The sequence below is a fragment of the Sebastes umbrosus genome, chromosome 8 (genome assembly GCF_015220745.1).
Source record: "Sebastes umbrosus isolate fSebUmb1 chromosome 8, fSebUmb1.pri, whole genome shotgun sequence".
NCBI classification, from domain to species: Eukaryota; Metazoa; Chordata; class Actinopteri; order Perciformes; family Sebastidae; genus Sebastes; species Sebastes umbrosus.
Genome location: NC_051276.1, coordinates 25,205,874 through 25,225,285, shown reverse-complemented (window position 1 = coordinate 25,225,285; position 19,412 = coordinate 25,205,874). Strand labels below are relative to the sequence as shown.

Here is a 19,412-nt window from a genome sequence, read left to right as displayed (position 1 = left end):
GCCCCCGCCCGTCTGGCGACATAGAAAGCATGAACCAATCTCTATGTGACCGTGCAGGCTTAGACTCAGGGGGTTATTATTTTCCCGTCTGTAGCTTCTGTCACAGCATAGGTAGCGCTGGAGAAAAGATTTGTTGTTCTGTCTATGGGAATGAATACATACTGTGACTATACCAGCTACCAACAGTCCACAACATATACTGCGTGCCATCGGTTTGCTGACGCCCAAGAAACAATTATGTGACAAACTGCCACTCACTTTCAGCTTCCATGTCGTTGTGATTTGAGTTGCAACCTTTCTGACAGATCATGCCATCTAGGTGCCTGGAGGCAAGCACTTTTCATGGGCATGATCCTTCTCATTTGACCTTGTAGACATGGAGTAGATCTTCATTAGGGATGGCAATGGAGTGAGCTGGTAACATTGATACCATTTATACATTTATACCGAGGTAGCTTTCCCCTTATTAGTACACGGCTTTGTTGAATACACGATTCTGATTGGTCGATCACGGCGTTCTACAGTCTGTTATTTCTTTACAGCAGACCCGTTACTATGTATAGGAGATCATTGCTATGGACCAAGTTCTAATCTTGGACTCTAGCGGACCGTTTTAGTGTCAAATTAGTGATTTCTTAAGTAAGTAGCTGTTTAATAAGTGGGATAATGTACAGCTAGCAGGTCATTGTTGTGAAATAAACCCCTTCAGGGTGATGAGAGACCCCTCAGATCAGATACTGATTATAGTCTGGCCTTTGTAAAGCACTCGGGGAAACAAAACGGACATCCCTTCTTTGACCAACAGTCTGTGTGATATCAGAGATGGTATAGTAGGTTCATAGTTAGGGTTTTGATTTGATCCCCTGAGCAACAACACACTGAGCCGTATCAGGGACACAAGCCGACTCTGCATGTGTAATTAATATCAGTGCATGCCTGCATACTGTAAGTGGTATAACACTGTACTACTGTAAACTTAGCATAGAAACAAAACCTTTTATCTTTTTCATTTTCACTTCACTGCCGCCTCGTATGTAAATGACTGTTAAGAAGAATACTACAAAGAATCCATGAGTTATTTCGTCACCCCACTAGGCCTGGCACAGATAGAAAAAGGTTGGCATGTGTTCATATTTTCATATGCAGTAAACAATGCATCTAATTCATACTGAGAATTAAAGCATCAGTGACAGCTGGAAGATCAGCAGGTGACTCCTGCCCTTTATAGAAGCTAGCAGACACTATACTTTAGTGGGCTGTTCCCTGCAGGGATGCACCGTAATTGAACTGAGTTCAAAGCTGCATCAAAACATTTTACCTAGAGGATTAAAATCTTTCAGCCAATGTCTTATTGCCTGCAGACACTCGCAGCACAATGGACTTGTTTTTTGTGTCTAGTGCTTCACAGTTCTGAATGGTATGTACGGTATATCATGGGAACAAAGTCTGCATGTTGCAATTTCACGTTTGGATGCACAGTATTACAGTTAGGTCATGTTAACACATGCTGATAATTTGAAAGGTTCTCCCCTGTCATGCCTTTTTGGGCTTCATTTCTCCAAACAGATGGAATACATATCAAATTAGCAAAGATTCTAACCTAGAAGTAGAATATAAACAGAGCCATGGAGATGGAGATTTTATCAAAAGCAATGTTTAATGCTATCTTTTATGAAGGTCCAAGGTGTGCAATATTAAAAACATTTAAAAAAGAAATAGGGCTGTCAAAGTTAACACGATAATAACGTTTTAACGCAAATTTGTTTTAACGCCACTAATTTCTTTAACGAATTAACGCCACTTGCGGTTTCTAGGTTGTAGCGGGCTCAGTTTTGAAGTTAGAGTGAAGATACTGGTATCTTATGAAACTAGAAAAACCTAAGGAATCCGTTGGTACCAACCACGTTATAGTAGGTCAAGAAGAAGAAGGTTAAATAATACTCCAAATTTGTGCTAACGTTTTCTTAAAGACTACAAGGTGTAGCAAATGTATTGTCACAATACAGGATACTGCGTCTCAATTACAGACTTTAACTACTATTTTTGATACCATCTTGTCTCTTTATTGAGCCTCTTAATCCATACAGAAGTTTCTACAGTCTTTAGCCCAATAATAATCCAACTGAACTAACTTTTCTTTTAACCTTTTTCTACGACGTCTTCCCGCTGTGCTAAAAGTTACGTTAGTTCATCATATACTGTAGCATGCTGTGTCTGTTCGTGCAGCAGCAACAACAAAGAGGCAAACGGCTGTTTTTGTGCTTGACTTTTTTTATTGTACTGTTTGAGATTCAAGTTAACTTTGATTTTAGGAGTAAAGAATTTACTTTTTGACACATTTTGAAGTTTACTGTCTTCCTCCTCGTTGTTTTTCTTTCATTTCTGTGCAAAATCCAAATCTTTTGAAGCTCCCTCTCATTTTTCCCACTATAGTATAAGACACAGTAGAGAAGATACGTGCTTGCATCCTCCTCCCACTATCCACAGCTAGCCAGCAGTCATTCACCAACAATGGAGAGGCAAATTAATTGCTGAATTGAATTGTTCTATCTATTGGCACGCCTACTGTCAGGAAATTTTGTTTGATGTGAATACAAGGGGTATTTTAATAATATATCCTGTAGCTACTGTGTTTCATCAGTTCAAGCTGAAATCTATAAGGAGGAATGAGCCAATAGCTGCAGCCTAGTTGAAAATCAATCAAATATGACAATTGCAGTCCTCCCTTGAGCCATTGTTATACTTTGATAAGTGCAGAGCCACGCTGTAAGCAAGATGCCATTAAGCTTCTCTGTTTGAGTGTGACATGTTTTGAAATTGAATCATTTTCACGGGCGGAAATAAACAAAGCAATTGGCCACATTTCACCCCCACGGACAGTGAACAGATAATATAAGAGGTTGATAGATGGTAAAGATGGAATGGAAATGTCAGTCCCTGAAATAGCAAATCTAATCCATCAAACAGCATAACAAACAAAACCTATTCCTGCTGCATTACGTTGGATCTTTTTGTCAAGGTTGTGATCCTGCATTTCCTTCAGTAAGTCTATTTACACACATAAGCAGTTAATTACCGTCAAATACCCTTCACTTCTTTCTTATCACACAATGGAGACAGTCTTCTCTTAAAAAACAACAATGTTGGTCTTTTGTCAAGCTTAAAACAACCTGTTATTGTTTAAAGATGCGTTAACCATATAGACGGCACGTCAGAAAAACGCTTGTTGTTGCTGTTGCTAGTGGATTGTACGTTTTTTCAAAGCGTCCATCCACTATCTTCTGCTTATCAGGGGCCAAGTCGCGAGGGCAGCAGCTTTAGCATGGTATTCCAGACATCCCTCTCCCCAGCAACATTTTCCAGCTCTTCCTGAGGCGTTCCCAGGTCAGATGAGATATATATAACCTCTCCAGCGTGTTCTGGGTCTACCCCGGGGTCTCCTACCAGTTGTATGTGCCCGGAAAACCTCAAACGGAGGCGTCTAGGAGGAATTCGAATCGGGCCCGAACCACCTCAGCTGGCCCCTTTCAACACGAATGAGCAGTGGCTCTACTCTGAGCTCCCTCCGGATGTCTGTGCTCCTCACCCTATCTCTAAGGCTGAGCCCAACCACCCTACGAAGGAAACTAATTTCGGCCGCTTGTATCCGAGATCTCATTCTTTCGGTCCCTACCCAAAGCTCATGACCATAGGTGAGGGTTGGAACGTAGATGGACCAGTAAATCGAGAGCTTTGCCTTCCGACTCCACTCCCTCTTCACCACAACAGTGCGGTACAGCGCCCGCATAACTGCTGACGCCGCACCAAACCGCCTGTCCATCTCACTCTCCCGTTTACTCTCACTCGTGAACAAGACCCCGAGATACTTGAACTCCCTCGCTTTGGGCAGTGACTCAATCCCAACCCGGAGGCGCTATCCACCATTTTCAAAGTGCCATGCATCAAAGGGTGTCCAGCCCACATTGGCTTAAAAGACACTACAGACCAGGGCTTAAAGGGAGATTTGTCAAGTATTTAATGCTCTTATCAACATGAGAGTGGGCAAGTATGCTTGTTTTATGCAAATGTCTGTATATATTCATTATTGGAAATCAATTAACAACACAAGACAATGACAAATATTGTCCAGAAACCCTCACAGGTACTGCATTTAGCATAAAAAAATATGCTCAAATCATAACATGTGAATGCGCGTTATTATCGTGTTTACTTTGACAGCCCTACTACAGACATAACAGATAGGAGCAATAACATAGAGACGAAATACAATACACCTCCATGCATGTCAAAGAAAGTGTCAAAGTGTCAAAACAAATATTAACACAATCCATCTTCCACATCACAGCTATAAAACAAAACATCTGAGACTGTGGCTTTAACACATCAAACAAAAAGCGCCCTCCTACACTGTTGGTAGGCATTAGATAGACTGAGCTAGGTGAAACACTTTGTCTGTAAACGGGTACTGAAGTCCTTCATCAGACATAGAAGATAGATAGATAGATAGATAGATAGATAGATAGATAGATAGATAGATAGAGGTATCAGCATATTCTGCAGACATTTAAAGGAAAAGCCTGTATCAAGTGCATTTTATTCTCAACCTCTCCCAGATCACACAGGTGATCGAATGCTTTAAAGTGAGGCATCCATTTAAATGGACTACCGAGTGTGCTTAAAAATATGGCAGGTCGTTCTGTCAAGTGGAGAAAAGCTTTCAAAAACTTGACAAGATGATCTTCCTTTTTTAAAGCACATTTACGGCCTATAATTGGCTACTTAGTATGTATGGAGTTTCAAAGTGCACGTTTTTTTTCGTGCATAAAGGGTTACAGAGGTCAAATCACATTCATTTTCTACACTTCAGCGGCTTGGATGGACATGGAACTCAACAGTTTTAGAAAAATATCTTGCTCATTGATTAAAAGTCAAAGTCGGTACAAAGAGACACGTCAACTGTGACTACCAAAGAGCTGACAGCAAGCTGAAGCTTCACTTTGTAGAAATCTATTGATACATTCATTAATTCAATTCACTTCACACTACATTATGGTTCGGGCCTGATTGAACCCTCTGGCTTGCTTTTATCCCAAGTGTAAATAATTCTAACTGATGGCCATAACATGAACTGACAGCATAGTTAGATTATATAGGTTCCTCTTGTGTTTCTATCTTGAGAAACAATAAAGATACCATGAAAAGAACATAGCACATAGAACAAATAAATGATGTAACCATGTGGCTCCTCTCCCACTTTGAAACTTACTCTGGTATCTATGTCCTATACGTGACAGTAACCTACTTTTATTTAAAGGTGCTAAATGCGAGATTTGGAGCATTTCTATTGCCTCCGCATGGCTCTCAACATGGATACGGCTGAGCCAACGGCTCAAAGTAACATTGCTGACAGAGCTAACAGTGTTAACCTGGGGGGGAACCGTACAGTGCTTGCTACACTTCTGCTTCGTTATCAGCTGTAACCGCCGTATGAGAGCAGTGTAGAGCGGCAGCTGTGAGCAAGCCATTGGGGCACGCTCACATGCACGAACATGCACTAAAAGCACCCACGGCCGGCTCTGCTATGTCAACAAAGCTGATAGAAGCTCTGATTACAACACACACAGAGGGAGAATGACTTCATTCTCTGCTCAGGTAGACATTACTCCTCTATATCCATAGATAGCAAAATAGTTGTTTGATGCTTTATTTATGCTCTCGATATTGTATAGAAAACCTTAAAAACATGATGATATAATGACAGAATTTGCACCATTTAAAGCCAATTTATGTCAAAGTAGAGCTTAACTGGCTAACATTAGCCACACAGAAGATTAACGTTAGCCGGTTAAGCTTTACTCTTTGCTGTTGAGGCCAAATATCAGTTCACCACATTACAGGACATTACCCAACATTTACAAACAACTGGATACACTTTCATTGTACTTTTTATTGCTAGATTTCAGTTTGTTCATTAACGTAGGCTAATAGGCTACTTTAAATGAAACTGACTTTGAATGCTAACTTCTGTGTGGGAGGCTGTGGCTCAGAGGGTAGAGCAGGTTGTCCAGGTGGTCGGTGGTTCGATTCCCGGCTGCTCCGGGTCACATGTCGATGTCTCCGTGAGCAAGACACTTAAATTGCTTCACACAGTGAATGAGTAATCCTGATGGGCAAAGTTGGCACCTTAGCAGCCTCTGCCATCAGTGTAGGCTGCGCTGTACACATGTAGTGTAAAGAGCTTTGAGTGGCCGGAAGACTAGAAAAGCGCTATATAAATGCAATACCATTTAACATTAACCTTTTACTGCTAGCTTGATCATTGTGGCTCAAGTGAAATCAGTGAAAACATGATTCTTGAAATAAAATAAAATCTAGTAATATTGGGTAGAAATAGGCTACTAGAAATGTGTTGATGTTCAGCCTCAAGTCTATCTGTGAAGTCAGCAGTAAAAATTTATTACACAATCTGCTAAAGTTCCTACGGCTTGCTTAAATGGAAGTTTACTGATACAATCTATGCTTTACTCTCTCTTTTAATTGTCTTTTGTATGAATTTCTCTTCCGCTAAGATCATTTTGTTTTATTGCATCTGGCAACATACAGCTGAAAAAATAAATAAGGAACGTATATTTTTATACAGAACATCCAAAAAAAGAGTCAGTTCACTTTTCCCCTCTGATAACTATAGATATATGGTAAAACAATGAATGTTCTCCTTGTGCTGGCTGCAGGTATGTGAAGTGTTTGTCTGATTTGAAGCCTCTCTATTTTTTAGGCCAATAGTGTACATGTGGCACACCTCACAGCTCACAATTGTACAATTTTCTTGACTTTCAAGGATACGTATGCCTAGAGCCTTTGTTTATCTCTGACATTGGCTTGAGATGGGAGTTGATCCCTCTCCATCTGGTTCAATATCACTGTAATCCCAGCATATTGACCCAACCAGTCAGATGCATTCGTGGAAATGCTCAGAACACCAAATCAAATATTAATAAAATAAGTGGAATAATCTAATATTTCAGCTTGAATTCTGCATGAGCTCTCAACCACGGTTATCTCTCGTCGTATTCAGAGCAAAAGGCACTTTTGGATGAAACCAAAGAGAATAATTTTGAAGTAAATACCGTATTCACCTTTAAAACTTCTGACAGCGAAGGTTGTCTGTTTGGCTCTATTGTGGGGTTTATCATGAAAAGGATGGATTTCTGTCAGCCTTCAATCTGAATGACTCAGCTCTTTTTTCTTTGTTTTCTCTGACTGCCACTGTCTCAAAAATACTTTTTCTTTAAACTCACCATCAACACCATCTCATCTCCTTTTTCTCACTCTCTCATATCATGTATTTCAGTCAGGTCTTTTTTGCTCCCCTTTTGCAAAGCCTGATGATTAGAGGACAAATGGTTTTAGGAAGTCTTAATTAAAGGGGACATATGCTCATTTTCAAGTTCATACTTGTATTTGGGGTTTCTACTAGAACATGTTTAGAATCTTTAATGTTAAAAAAAAAACATACTGTCAGTATGAAACGCTCCGTTCTAGCACCTGTCTCTTTAAGGCCCCCTCCTGAAAAAGCCCAGTCTGCTCTGATTGGCTTAAGAGAAAAATACGGTGCACCTTTACAAAGGTAGCCTTTGTCAAACCACCCCCTACACCCTCTCCCAACCCTTTTCCACTCCATTTGCGGGTTCATGTGGAGCGTCCGACATATTAAGTGCCATCCCGAACCAATATGCGGGGAGTGGAAGTGGGTTATAAAAACCCTCCAACAGCGAGCCTGCATCGATGCCGACTTACTGGCCACGTGCAACGGCGTTTTGTGTTCGTCATGGAATGTGCTCCGTGTAACTACCCGCATTCTTAATACTGTGAACTTATGCACATCCCCTGTGCACAAACCATGGTTATAAAATGACAGTTTCTATCGGAGAGAGGGAAGTTTGTCTCAAAGCTTGCCACTGTATTTACCCTACACCTTAAAGAAGGGTGCTTCATTCAGCTGCGAGTGTGTCTACAAAGTAGTAGAGGGGGGAGGGTCCGGTTTGAGAAAGGCCCAAGCTGTGGGTGATATATTTTAATGAGCCTGCATGTGACATAGGAAGGGGAGCCAAATCTGAATGGTTGTTGAATCACATGTTTTCTGATTTAATCAGCCCACAATAAACTGACTGGGTTGTCTAATTTCACAGTTTGTGGGTTGGTAGACACTCTAGATATCCAAATGTATGTGCACAAGCACGGACAAAGTGAGTTTTTCATGATATGTAACCTTTAAGCCTGCAGGCTCCCAGGAGAGTTGCACACTCTTTACTTAATCAATGTCTATCCATTACACTACGGCTAGACAGCTGGACCGAGAGAGATTCACCCATTCTGTAAATGCAAGGGGGACAAAACGTTTTACTGAAAAGTGCACCTACCAGTTTCCAGAGTAAATTACACTCATGGGAAAGCATAATGTATGAAAAGTCAATTAGGTCTGAGCTAGCACTGAGAGTGTTCCACTGTTTTTCCTCCTGGATATCCCACAGCACGAACATTTCAGGGGTATTTACTTTTCCTTTCAAATTTTTGGTTTCTTTCTCTTTCATGCTTCATTCAATATAAATAGTTTTTTAATTTGACTATAGTATTAGTTTTAGTTTTTTGTTGGTTTTAATGTTTGATTGTTTTTCTCATATTTGTTTGTTTTTTATTTAATTTCAGCTCCAATTTTTGTATTTGTGTTATAGTTGGAACTGCTTTAAAGCTTAATAACTTCAAGATAGGTATTTTATCTATACAATAGGTATATAGTTGTAGGTGTAATAATGTCATAAATTGGTAATGATATTAATGGATTTTTTGACAAGACAGTAGAAAACCCAACATGACTTCTCTTAGTCTGTACAAAAAAATAGACCAAAGCTAAAACTTTAAAGTGAAAGTTGTGTGTTTGAAGTGAGGTTGTATAGGTGTATTACTTACAGTAGATGACGGCCGGCGTGCTCCCAGTTTGGAGAAGCAGACAGGAGCACCAGCACAGGAGCAAAGCAATACAGTGCTGTGGACGGGGGCAGCAGAAAAACCTATTTCAGACACCTTAAAGAAAGGCTCACCTAAAAAAAATATATCTCCGTTTAAGTGTACGCTATATTTAGAATATTTTCACTGCTTTATCTTGCTGTTAGACAGCCCTTCTCCTTTCTGATGGGGGAACTGAACTGAAAATGAGTCTTATCTAGTCTATCACCAAAACCAGCAGGCTCAGATGACAAAAACGATACGTTTTACTTTCAGTTCAGTTCGCCGTCGGAAAAAATATTCTAAATATAGCGTACACTTAAACGGCTATACATTTTTTTAGGTGGGCCTTTTTTTTAGGTGGCTTAAATAAGTTTTTCTGCCGTCCCCATCCACAGCAGTACATTGCTTCGCTCCGGTGTCGGTACTCCTGTCTGTTTCTCCAAACGGGGGTGTGCCGATCATCATCTACTGTAAGTAATACACCTACTATGGATAAGTACCTCATACAACCCCACTTCAAAACACCCAAACTATCCCTTTTAAAAGATGAAACATTCACTCAGACTGAGAAATGATGAAAAGATGGTTTGGCACATGTCTACATGGTCAATTTATTTATTTTTGAAGTCAGGACAGGCCATTCTCAGTGGCACTGTGCCAAATGTATATAAGCAGTGCTGCTCCAAAATCTATCTCTCATGTCTACTGTATCTTTGCCTGGAACTGTATGATTTACTTCTTTTAAAATCTATCAATATTTGTGGTTTTGGTGCCAAACACGATTCATCTTTATTCATTAGTTGCAGCTACAGTAGGTGTGTTACCGTCATTAAAGTGGCAAAACAACAGCACAGAGCGAGGACTAGATGAGGAAACACATGTTTATTCTAATTTTGGCACAGTTGAGGTTCGTCTTTGCTGCCGTCTGTGGCTTCCATACTGTCAGTTGGCGACTGATGCAACATTGTGCAAATTGAGTACAGCAGGAAATAGTAGGACAGTTAAAAATATGAATTTCCAGTCATAATTAATAATCATGAAGCTGGCAAACGTACAACGCTTCCTTCTTTCCTTCCTTCCTTCCTTCCATGCTGAATCTCCCTCCCCACTCCTGCTTTGTTTGTATAACCTGTTTCCTGTTTTGCTGCAGAGCTCATCACCACATGTATCATCACACTCATGATGCACGTGTGACAGACAGAAATACACACAGATCTGTCCTACTTACCTGAGTGCTTTTTAGCCATGCAGATGGTGTCCTTTTTATTTGCCCAGGTGTGGAGATACCTGCCTGTGAAACCCCAACGGAGGTGAATGGAAGTTCTTTGATAGATCTCAAAGCATTGGAAAAATTACATTGGCAGCATCTCTCTCTAGAAACAATGGCCTAGTTACTCTGAATAATCCACAGACATTAGGAACTATATCTTTGGTAGTAAGTATTTTCACTGAGAACTGTTGATAGCAAGATCTGTTGAGTATACAAAGTAACCAGGATATTTTGGAGATGGAAGCTGCTGTCTTGAATGTGATTTTCAGGGCTTTGATCTCTAAAGTATTTGGACAACAGCAGGAATCTCAGAACCTCCATACATAAAACGGAAACTATCTGCATGGCTATATAGCATGAGAAGAGTATTGGTATTGGTATTGACTACTTCATTTCTGGTATGTTGACATCCCTAATTGCATGCATTTAAATCAGAAGGAGAAAATACGAAGAGTAAAAACATGATGAATAATTTATCATGTCAATATTTGGACAGTTTTATTTATTAATAAGAAGTCCATTTGACTTGATTTTTCTTGCTTCATTTCTCACAACAACCTTCATCCTTTCCCCTGGTGTCCTTCAGGTTACGCTCCAGTCACAGGAATGTGCCACCCGGTCCGGAGCTGCACCCTCAACCATGAAGACGGCTTCTCCTCAGCCTTCGTTGTGGCCCACGAGACCGGACACGTGTAAGTTCTTCTTTTATGTTCTTCCTTCTTTGTCTGTGTTTGGAGCTCCTAAACACACACACTCGTCCTCCCAAGGTGACACTGTGTTTTGATACACATTGCTATTCTGCTGAATACCGCAGCCTCACATGTTCAGTGTGAATGTCTTCCCGGGGCTCCATGATCTCTATGTTAACTGACATGTGGGACCTTTAAGCAGATTGGCCTTAAGCTCTCTGACAATGAACGTGTTGTTCTTTATTGGATTTCATGGTTGTTTATCAAGCTCATGTCCAAACAGACAAGCAGCCTCAGCCACTGTTTGTTATAATATCCCCCTCTTTCTTTTCCCACTCTCGAATACATCTTACACATAGTACACACCTCCTGCTACATATTACTCTTCTGAAATACCGATCACAACAACACCACTCGCTCTCAATTTCTCTCACACACAAAGAGATACCGCACACAGCTTGGAAAGTGATTAAAGCCTGCAACCCCTGAATCCCGCAGGAACACAAATCTTTCAAAACATGCGGGTGGAACTTCTCATTTATGCAACACAGAAAAGGCAAAGAGACAGAAAAAAGACAGATTTGGTGGAAATTATGGATGAAGCATGAATATATTAAGAAAGCTTAATACAGGCTGTGTCCGCAATCACTCACTGTTTGCTACCATAGCGCTCTACAATTACCCACCGCTAATTGATTTGAACATTTTGATATGTTTTTCACGTAGACGACAGAAAAATAAAATTCATTCTTGTAGTTTCTGCGAACAAACAGACCAAAAGTTTGCTATAATGTTTGGATTCTCAGGGCCAAATTCACAAAAGGATCGTGTGGCTTTTGCGGCTGTTAAACCCACACAAATAAGACAAAAAGAAGCCGTATAAAACATTCAACAAATGTTCAGATTCAGCAGATGTAAACACCATCTGCAGGGCGAAAAAAAAAAGTTTTTATTTGTTGCTGTTTTTGAGCTTGTTGTTGGAATTGAAATGACTTGGAAAGGGAGGCAGGACGTTTGTGTAGAGAGAAAAAGAAGCTGTCCTTCAGCAGGAGCCACAGCTGTTTGATGGAGTCAACCAGCTGAGACAGCAGGAAACCATACTGCTGAAATGTCCCTGAGCGGGACACCGAATCCTCAGACTTCACGGATGTTGCTCTGCATTTGACCCTCGGGGGCGAGTGAACAGAGGGTCTGAACTTCAGGGATCAATAGACTGGAAAACAAACAATGTGTAAACCAGGAGCTGTACTGAACACACACACACAGCTGCTGTGAGCGGAAATTCTGAGACAAGATGAAATCCTAGAAAGTAAAAAGAAAAGATCCTGAGAGAGCAGTTAAGAGAAGGAAGGATGGTGTTTGAAAATCGTAAGTGCTTCCTAAGCTGAGGAGATAAACGGCTGCATGGGGCAGGAAGAAAGATCTTAAAATGCTTTAGTGAAGATTGCACAGGGGGGTGTATGTTTGTGGCTGATTTTGATCACGGATATGTTGGCGTTTCTTACTCAATAATCAGTGTTCTTTCACAGTACTGGGTATTTTATCTCAATATCATTAACAGCCCTGTTGTACAAAATGAATGATGATCACAACTTTATCAGTGAATGGCACTTTACTGTGTGCTAGGGAGGGCTCTTGTAGCCTGATAATCCAAGTTGATATCATGCCAAAGCGTATAATAGACCCGCTTGTTCACCAGAGGATAGCAAGTCAGTGTCACGTTTTGCCTCGTTGTTTAGACAACCAAAACCACTTAGTTAGGTTTAGGAAAAGCATCATGGTTGGGCTTAAAATAAGTACGTAAACTCAGTAAAATACGTACAAAAACAACCTAACATCAGTACGGAAAACACGTGACAAACATCACAAACGTAACTTATAAAACAAAACAACGGTCTCCTGGTTAAAAGTCCTGTGTTTGTTGGACCCATCCACCTCCCCTCCCACGCCGTAAGCAGTCTTTCTCACTTTTTTATTCTACGTCACTAGCTTTGAGCATAGCATTTTCACACGAAAGCATTTACATTGCAGTCATTACACACTACATGGTGTTAAAGTAACACACCTAAAGCAAGAAAGGCGTTCTTATTACACACTTTTGCCTTGTGCATTATTGTGTCGTTCACACGCCTTTTCGTGCGACTGGGCTGGATAATCGCACTGAATTGCCATTTTGTTTCACTTCATTAATCCGGGGGCGCTGGGGCTTTAAGAATGTCAGATTAAGAGTTGTTATTTCCATAAATTGGCTTATGACGACATTCATATCTGCGTCAACCTAATCCACGCTCTATATTTCAAGGATGCACCAGCTATCAACCTGTGTAAACAGATGACGTCTCTGCTCTTAATCTTGCCTATAAAGCTGTGATTGGTTTATCCAACTAGGGAAAGGGCCGTCAATTAGCATAACACCAGACCTGTTTGAATCAATGAACAAACTGGAGAAGTGGGAGGTAATTCAAAGGGCTGGAAACAGACTAAGCCACTTGAACTCTGCTTTTGCTGCCAGCTCACTCCCCACATAGCTTTGCCCTCAACTGCTGCATCACAATCCAGCATGCGTGTACCGACTTTGTTTTTAATTAACCTGCAGCCACGGTTAGGACCTTTTTATTTAAAGTGACTTCTTGAAAGATGAAGTAGTGTCAGATCATTATGTCCTCAGGCATGCGGTGTTAATCCGATGGGGAGGATGTGTCTTTAATTAAGACGAGCCACCCTTTGTTTCTAGGTATCCATACACCAATCAAATCAGGTGACCGTAGATCTGAGGAAGAGTAAATGTTTAAGATGTGACTTTAGTGGTACCACAGTAAAGACCTGCCCTAATTACTTTCAGTATGTTATTATTATTTTTAGTTTTTTTAAAGCACTATATGAGGTTTTAGAGAATGTAGTTCATTCATTTCAGACTGATTATTATGCTACTACAATAAAATGTTCAAATCAACAGCGGCCTCCTTAGAAGATCTTTGTAGCTGTCAAACAAGAGTTTGAGGAGACGTCGATTTAATCAGCAGCAAAGTAAGCAGAGCAGGGTGACATTGAAGAGACGCACTGAGAAAAGCAACAAAGTGGAATGGTGTTCATGACGAACACAATGTGTCAGACACACTCACCCACACATCAAAGCGTGATGACAGCCGGGTTGAGTCTGGGTGCGTAATCTGTCACCACCATATGTAAGTGATAACACATGATATATATCTATATATAGTGATATATGGAAGTACAGGAGGACCGACGTGTTATGAACCCCACGACCTGAAACAGAGTCTACTATTTTTTGTATCATAACTCCCGAGGCTGTGTTGTGTTGTTTATACCACGGTCATTTACAACACCAAAAAGAGAAACTGTAATGAAATAGTCCAACATTTTTGTAAAGCTTGTTTGTTGTCAGTTTTAAGCCAAGTTCACACTACACAACTTTCAAAGTGGTCAGATCGCAGTACTGTTCACGCTACACAACTTGCTGTCTTGTAATCAGGAGTCAAGTCGTTTTCACACTTCATGACTGACTGGAGACAGGAGGTCACACACTACAAGATCTTTCACCAGGAGGAATCCCCGATGGCGTCTCCAAACTACGTTTTGTAATGAAAACGCGCGAGAAATGCGTGAGACACATTACTGATGTTGTTGTTGGCAAGTGTTTACAAAAAGCCTGTTTCCACACTCTTTTTTTATATTTATTCTTCTAGGTGCAACAACAACTTTGCTCCGTTTTGCAAATACAACACATGCAGTTAGTTCCTATTGTTACAGGCGACCCCTCCTCGCCCAGGTTTCCCCTCAATCCGTGTTTTGTGCTTTCATTGGCTGTAGCTCGTGGTCGGAGTCCCTGACAAGTCCAGATATTTAGCATGCTAGATATCTGGACGCTCATGTCACTTGAGCACCGGTGTGCGAGCGGTAAGCCAACACTGATTTGCCTCTGATCTGGGGCTTTTGTTGTGGAGCTCCTAAAACTGTCGGGGAGCGGAAAATCAGGGCTAAAGTCGTGTAGTGTGAACTAGACAGTAGGGCGTCAGTATGCTTCAGACTTACTGATTTTCAGTTTTGACAGCATCTGAAACCCCCTGCACACACACCTTCTGATAGCAACAATTTTTTGTTTTGTTTCCAAAATCAACATTGCAACAATTACACCCACTTCACTGAGCGATTGGCCAGGTGAGCCGAGTGAGAAAGCACACTGGATTTTAAATTTCTCAAGCTCTCTTTTTTCATTCTTCTCAAGTAAACCTCTGTAACTTTTTGCTTGTATAAACGAGTGCAACACAAGTAATGTTTTTGATGAGAGGCTGTCAGATAGTGCCACTTATCCACACATATGCTATTCATGGCATCGAGACAACAAAGATGCTCTTGGAGAGAAATCAGCGAGGCAGTGTGATGCAGCAGGGAGGAAGCTATGATGGTCTGCATTTTGTTACAAGCATACTTTACCCTGAACCCATGCAGGCTGTTCTTATACACTGTTCATAGCTTTACCTACAAAACGTAATGCACTGTAATTCATATACAACCCACATAATCGTGAGCCAGGACAGGTGACTAAGTATAAATAGCAACATAGTCCGCGTAGGGAGGAGATCGCCGTTTGTGTCCCGCGTGAAACCAGACGTCAAAGTTCACTAATTTTTCTCATAACTTCCGTATCTAAGCAACGCCACCTCCATAGTTATTTTAATCCAAACACGATCTTTTTCTAAACCTGAGTAGTTCTGTTGCAAAAATTACTTTTGGTAAGATATCATACGAACAGTTGCAGGAGGATGCATTGACTTTTTTTTTTTAAATTAAGCATATTTGTGCATGTTAGTAAATTTTTTACCTGAAAAAAAAAGACTTAACTCAAAATCCACTTACTAGCTGGAGCTTTCAACCACATCTCATGGTCTTGATCAGTGGATGTTTGGAGTTTGGTCAGTCGGGCAAACTCATACTCATCATATTTTGTTTTTGTTGTAAAGCACATTCAACTGCTGACAGTTTATTAACCTTTGTGAGCCGAATGGAGTCACTGCACTACATCTTTGGATACATCATCTCAAAAATAATGGGAAAAAGAAACCATGCACACTGGGTCCAGTATGCTTTTTCTTATTCCTGGCAAAAAAATTTGCATCATAAAGGCACAGATTCACAAGCTGATACCGGAGCGGCAGAAGCGCTTCAACATTTCCTGCATTTCTAAAAATAACTGACAAGGAATTTGTGTTGGTGACACTGGAACGCACGGTATCGACGCCTCGTCTGCTGACACAAGAGTTTATTGATGCTCACGGTGTGTTCACACAACACGACCTCTCATTCAGAGCACGGAACAGTACAGGATGTAGCAGTGCACAATGAAAACACCGGCTTCTATGCAAACCTTTTTTTGTTGTTTTAGTTTTCTCTCACTGTTCATCCAGGCTGTGTGATGGTTGTAGGTTGGGGAACAACAAAGAATATTGGCTGAAAATCCAAAATGTGTTTCAACGATAACAAACGGTGTATCTCTATAAAAACTCTATAATTATCCATAATATTTTTCTCACATGCACAAAATTATAGCGACATGTAGGTGAGGCAGCAGTTGGAAAGAACATAATATGAAGACAAATGATGCATAATGATTGCTAAAGCCCACAGGAGCCACTTATTTATGAGCCACTTCTTTGTAGCTGTTTAAATCAGTTTATTGTAAGTTGTTAGATATTAACAACAGTTACATTAGTGATCTTGTAAGTTCACGTAAAAAGCAAAGTCCGCTGGGTCCAATTATTTTTCATAACAGAAAATGTTTATTCTCTCAAATTTGCCAACAGAAGCAGATATCAATAAACATCAGTACATAAACATTATAAATGGTTTGCAACATAGTTTTTCTCAGAATCAGTTTAAATAGTCCTTTGTGGGTTTTATCTTCTAAACTCTATGGCCAGCACTTTTTCCATCAAAGCAAAGCGGAGCAAAAAGAGATCTGTAGGAAATGTTCATTCTTTTCAAAGTTGGCCAGTATTGATCCCAGTTGTATATTCTGTTTTATAACAATGTTTTGAAGTTTGAAAGTTCCTTCTTGACCTTTGAAATAGTGTTTTGATGGAAGCTCCACTAACTAGCTTCCACTGAAACTTGCTGAGACATCACTGTCGTCATCACCGGAAGCAGTTTGCTCAGATGTCATGGAAATGGAGCTGTTGACACACAAGCTAGTTGTTAGAATTGTATCCATTGCACTTCAGGACTTCACTTCTGAAGAAGAAGAAGCAAGAGGCAGCAAGAGGAAGAAAGGAAGAAAAAGCAAAAAGAAGAAGGATGAAGAAGCAAGAGGAAGAAAAGAAGAAGAAGAACGAAGGAGCAAGAACAGGGAAGGAAGAAGAAGAACGAAGCAAGAGGAAGGACGAAGAAGAAAGAGAAAGTAAGGAAGACGAAGGACAAAGAAGCAAGATGAAGGAAGGAGGAAGAAGAAGGAAGAAGGACCAAGAAGCAAAAGGAAAGAAGGAAGAAGGATGAAGCAAGAGAAAGGAAGGAAGAAGAAGGATGAAGAAGCAAGAGGAAGGAAGGAAGAAGAAGAAGGAAGGAAGAAGAAATGTTTGAGTGGGTAGGGTGATGCTGGGCAGGAAATTGCATTCTTGACTTTGGGCACTCCTCCGGGCACGTCCAACTGGTAGAAGGCCCGGGATAAAACCAGAACGCTGAGAAAGCTAGCCAGGGGGGCACGCTCACAAAAAAGCACTAAAAAGCCTGTGCGTCCGGTCCAGCTATGAAAACAAAACACAGAGCTACTCTGCTGTTTCATCCTTCTACAATAGTTTCTGGAGTTATTTCAGTTGGATTTTTAATCCCGCTGTGAGTCTGTGTTTGTATTGAATTGGAAATGAAGAAGAGCAATTTCTGGCCTGAACCTCATAATCTATAAACAGCTTAGAGCTCAAATGTCGCACTGCGTCATTTAAATGTTAAAAAGAAGTTTTTCAGAAAGTTATTTCTCAAATAGATATCTGAATTTCATTTTTGTTATTCATGAGTATTGACTTTTTCTCCTGGTTAAACAGAAATATCATCATTTCTGTTTTGCAAGTCAGTCTGTATCAGGACACATCACTCAACATTTGCACAACCCTTTACGTGATAGTTTCTTTAACACCTTAACTGTCTGTTTGTTCTGGTTTGGTTCATTTGGGCTGGTGTGAAATTGTTCGTTCCAAGTCTGAAGGTGGTTATCGGTCTGGTTCCAGTTGGACTCTGGTTCAGACCAAACACAGACAGGACTGTGTGAAAGGAGATATGTGAGAGAATTCAAAAGCTGAACTATTATTATATAAATTTGCTATTCATGGCAACTGCCAAGAAAGAGATTATATAAGTGATCTGTTTATGTGTTCTATATAATTATGCAAGATTATATGGTATCCATGGCAACATGTGCATATGCGCGTTAACACATGAGTGCAGGACCTTTCTCTAAATAACCTCGAAGTAAATAGGAGTTAAAACAGAGATTGTGTCCTTTTCAGTTTGGAAGTTTCTCAATAAAAAGTGAGTGATGTGTGTAATATGTTTTGTGTGCCTATATGTTGTGCTGCTGACACTTTGAGTATTTTCCCCATGCTGTACCAAAAACAAATTCCACCGACTCTGGCCGTGTGGCCATTATAGGGAAGAGAAGTGATGTGATGTCAAGTGAAAAGTAGCAGGTACACAATAAATATCTCCTGTAATATTACGCCTTGTTATTTATGATAATGTTCACTCTCAGTCTGCACCAATAATGGCCATAACCAATTAAGTCTATGTGGGTGTTGTGACAGCAGAGAGGATAGATTAACACATAAATTGCAGTTAAGTGCAGATGAATTAATGAAATTGCCTTTATACAAATAAATATATCTAATCTGCCATGGTAATGTACAGAGTGATAAACAGTAGAGATGCACGATATTCCTTATTAGTGCCAGCAATTACTACTATGTATATATATATACTAATATCTTTTATGATGATGATGCTTGAAGGAAGCAGATTTCTACCTTTTGAGATGACCAAAACCTTGAAACAACTGTGTGACATATTTACACATATAGCTCATATAACTACGGCTGTAAGAGACTGCAATTTTAGTGGAGTAAAACTGAATGTTAAACATCTCACAAAATTGAAAAAGTACAATAAATCTTTGAGATTTTCCACTTGATGGTGTAAAAGCAGCTTATTTACCTTAAACTCCTTGGGCATTGGTGTATCTTGATATCCTGCAGTTTGGTAAATATTTGCTTGTCTCTGTCTCTGTTTGAACAGGTTGGGCATGGAGCACGATGGCCAAGGCAACCGCTGCGGGGACGAGACGGCGATGGGAAGCGTAATGGCTCCTCTGGTGCAGGCGGCCTTCCATCGATACCACTGGTCGATGTGCAGCGGACAGGAGCTGAAGAGATACATCCAGTGAGTTC

The 19,412-nt window shown here is 40.4% G+C and overlaps 1 protein-coding gene across 2 annotated transcripts in view; it reads left to right on the top strand.

Moving 5' to 3' along the window:
• Positions 1-19,412, top strand: part of adamts3 (ADAM metallopeptidase with thrombospondin type 1 motif, 3) — a 170,432-nt gene that overhangs the window by 89,711 nt on the left and 61,309 nt on the right. For both annotated transcript variants that reach the window (XM_037776856.1, XM_037776857.1), the window contains 2 exons: positions 10,863-10,968; positions 19,261-19,404. In XM_037776856.1, the coding sequence (XP_037632784.1) occupies positions 10,863-10,968; positions 19,261-19,404 (250 nt within the window). The remainder of the gene's footprint in view (positions 1-10,862; positions 10,969-19,260; positions 19,405-19,412) is intronic.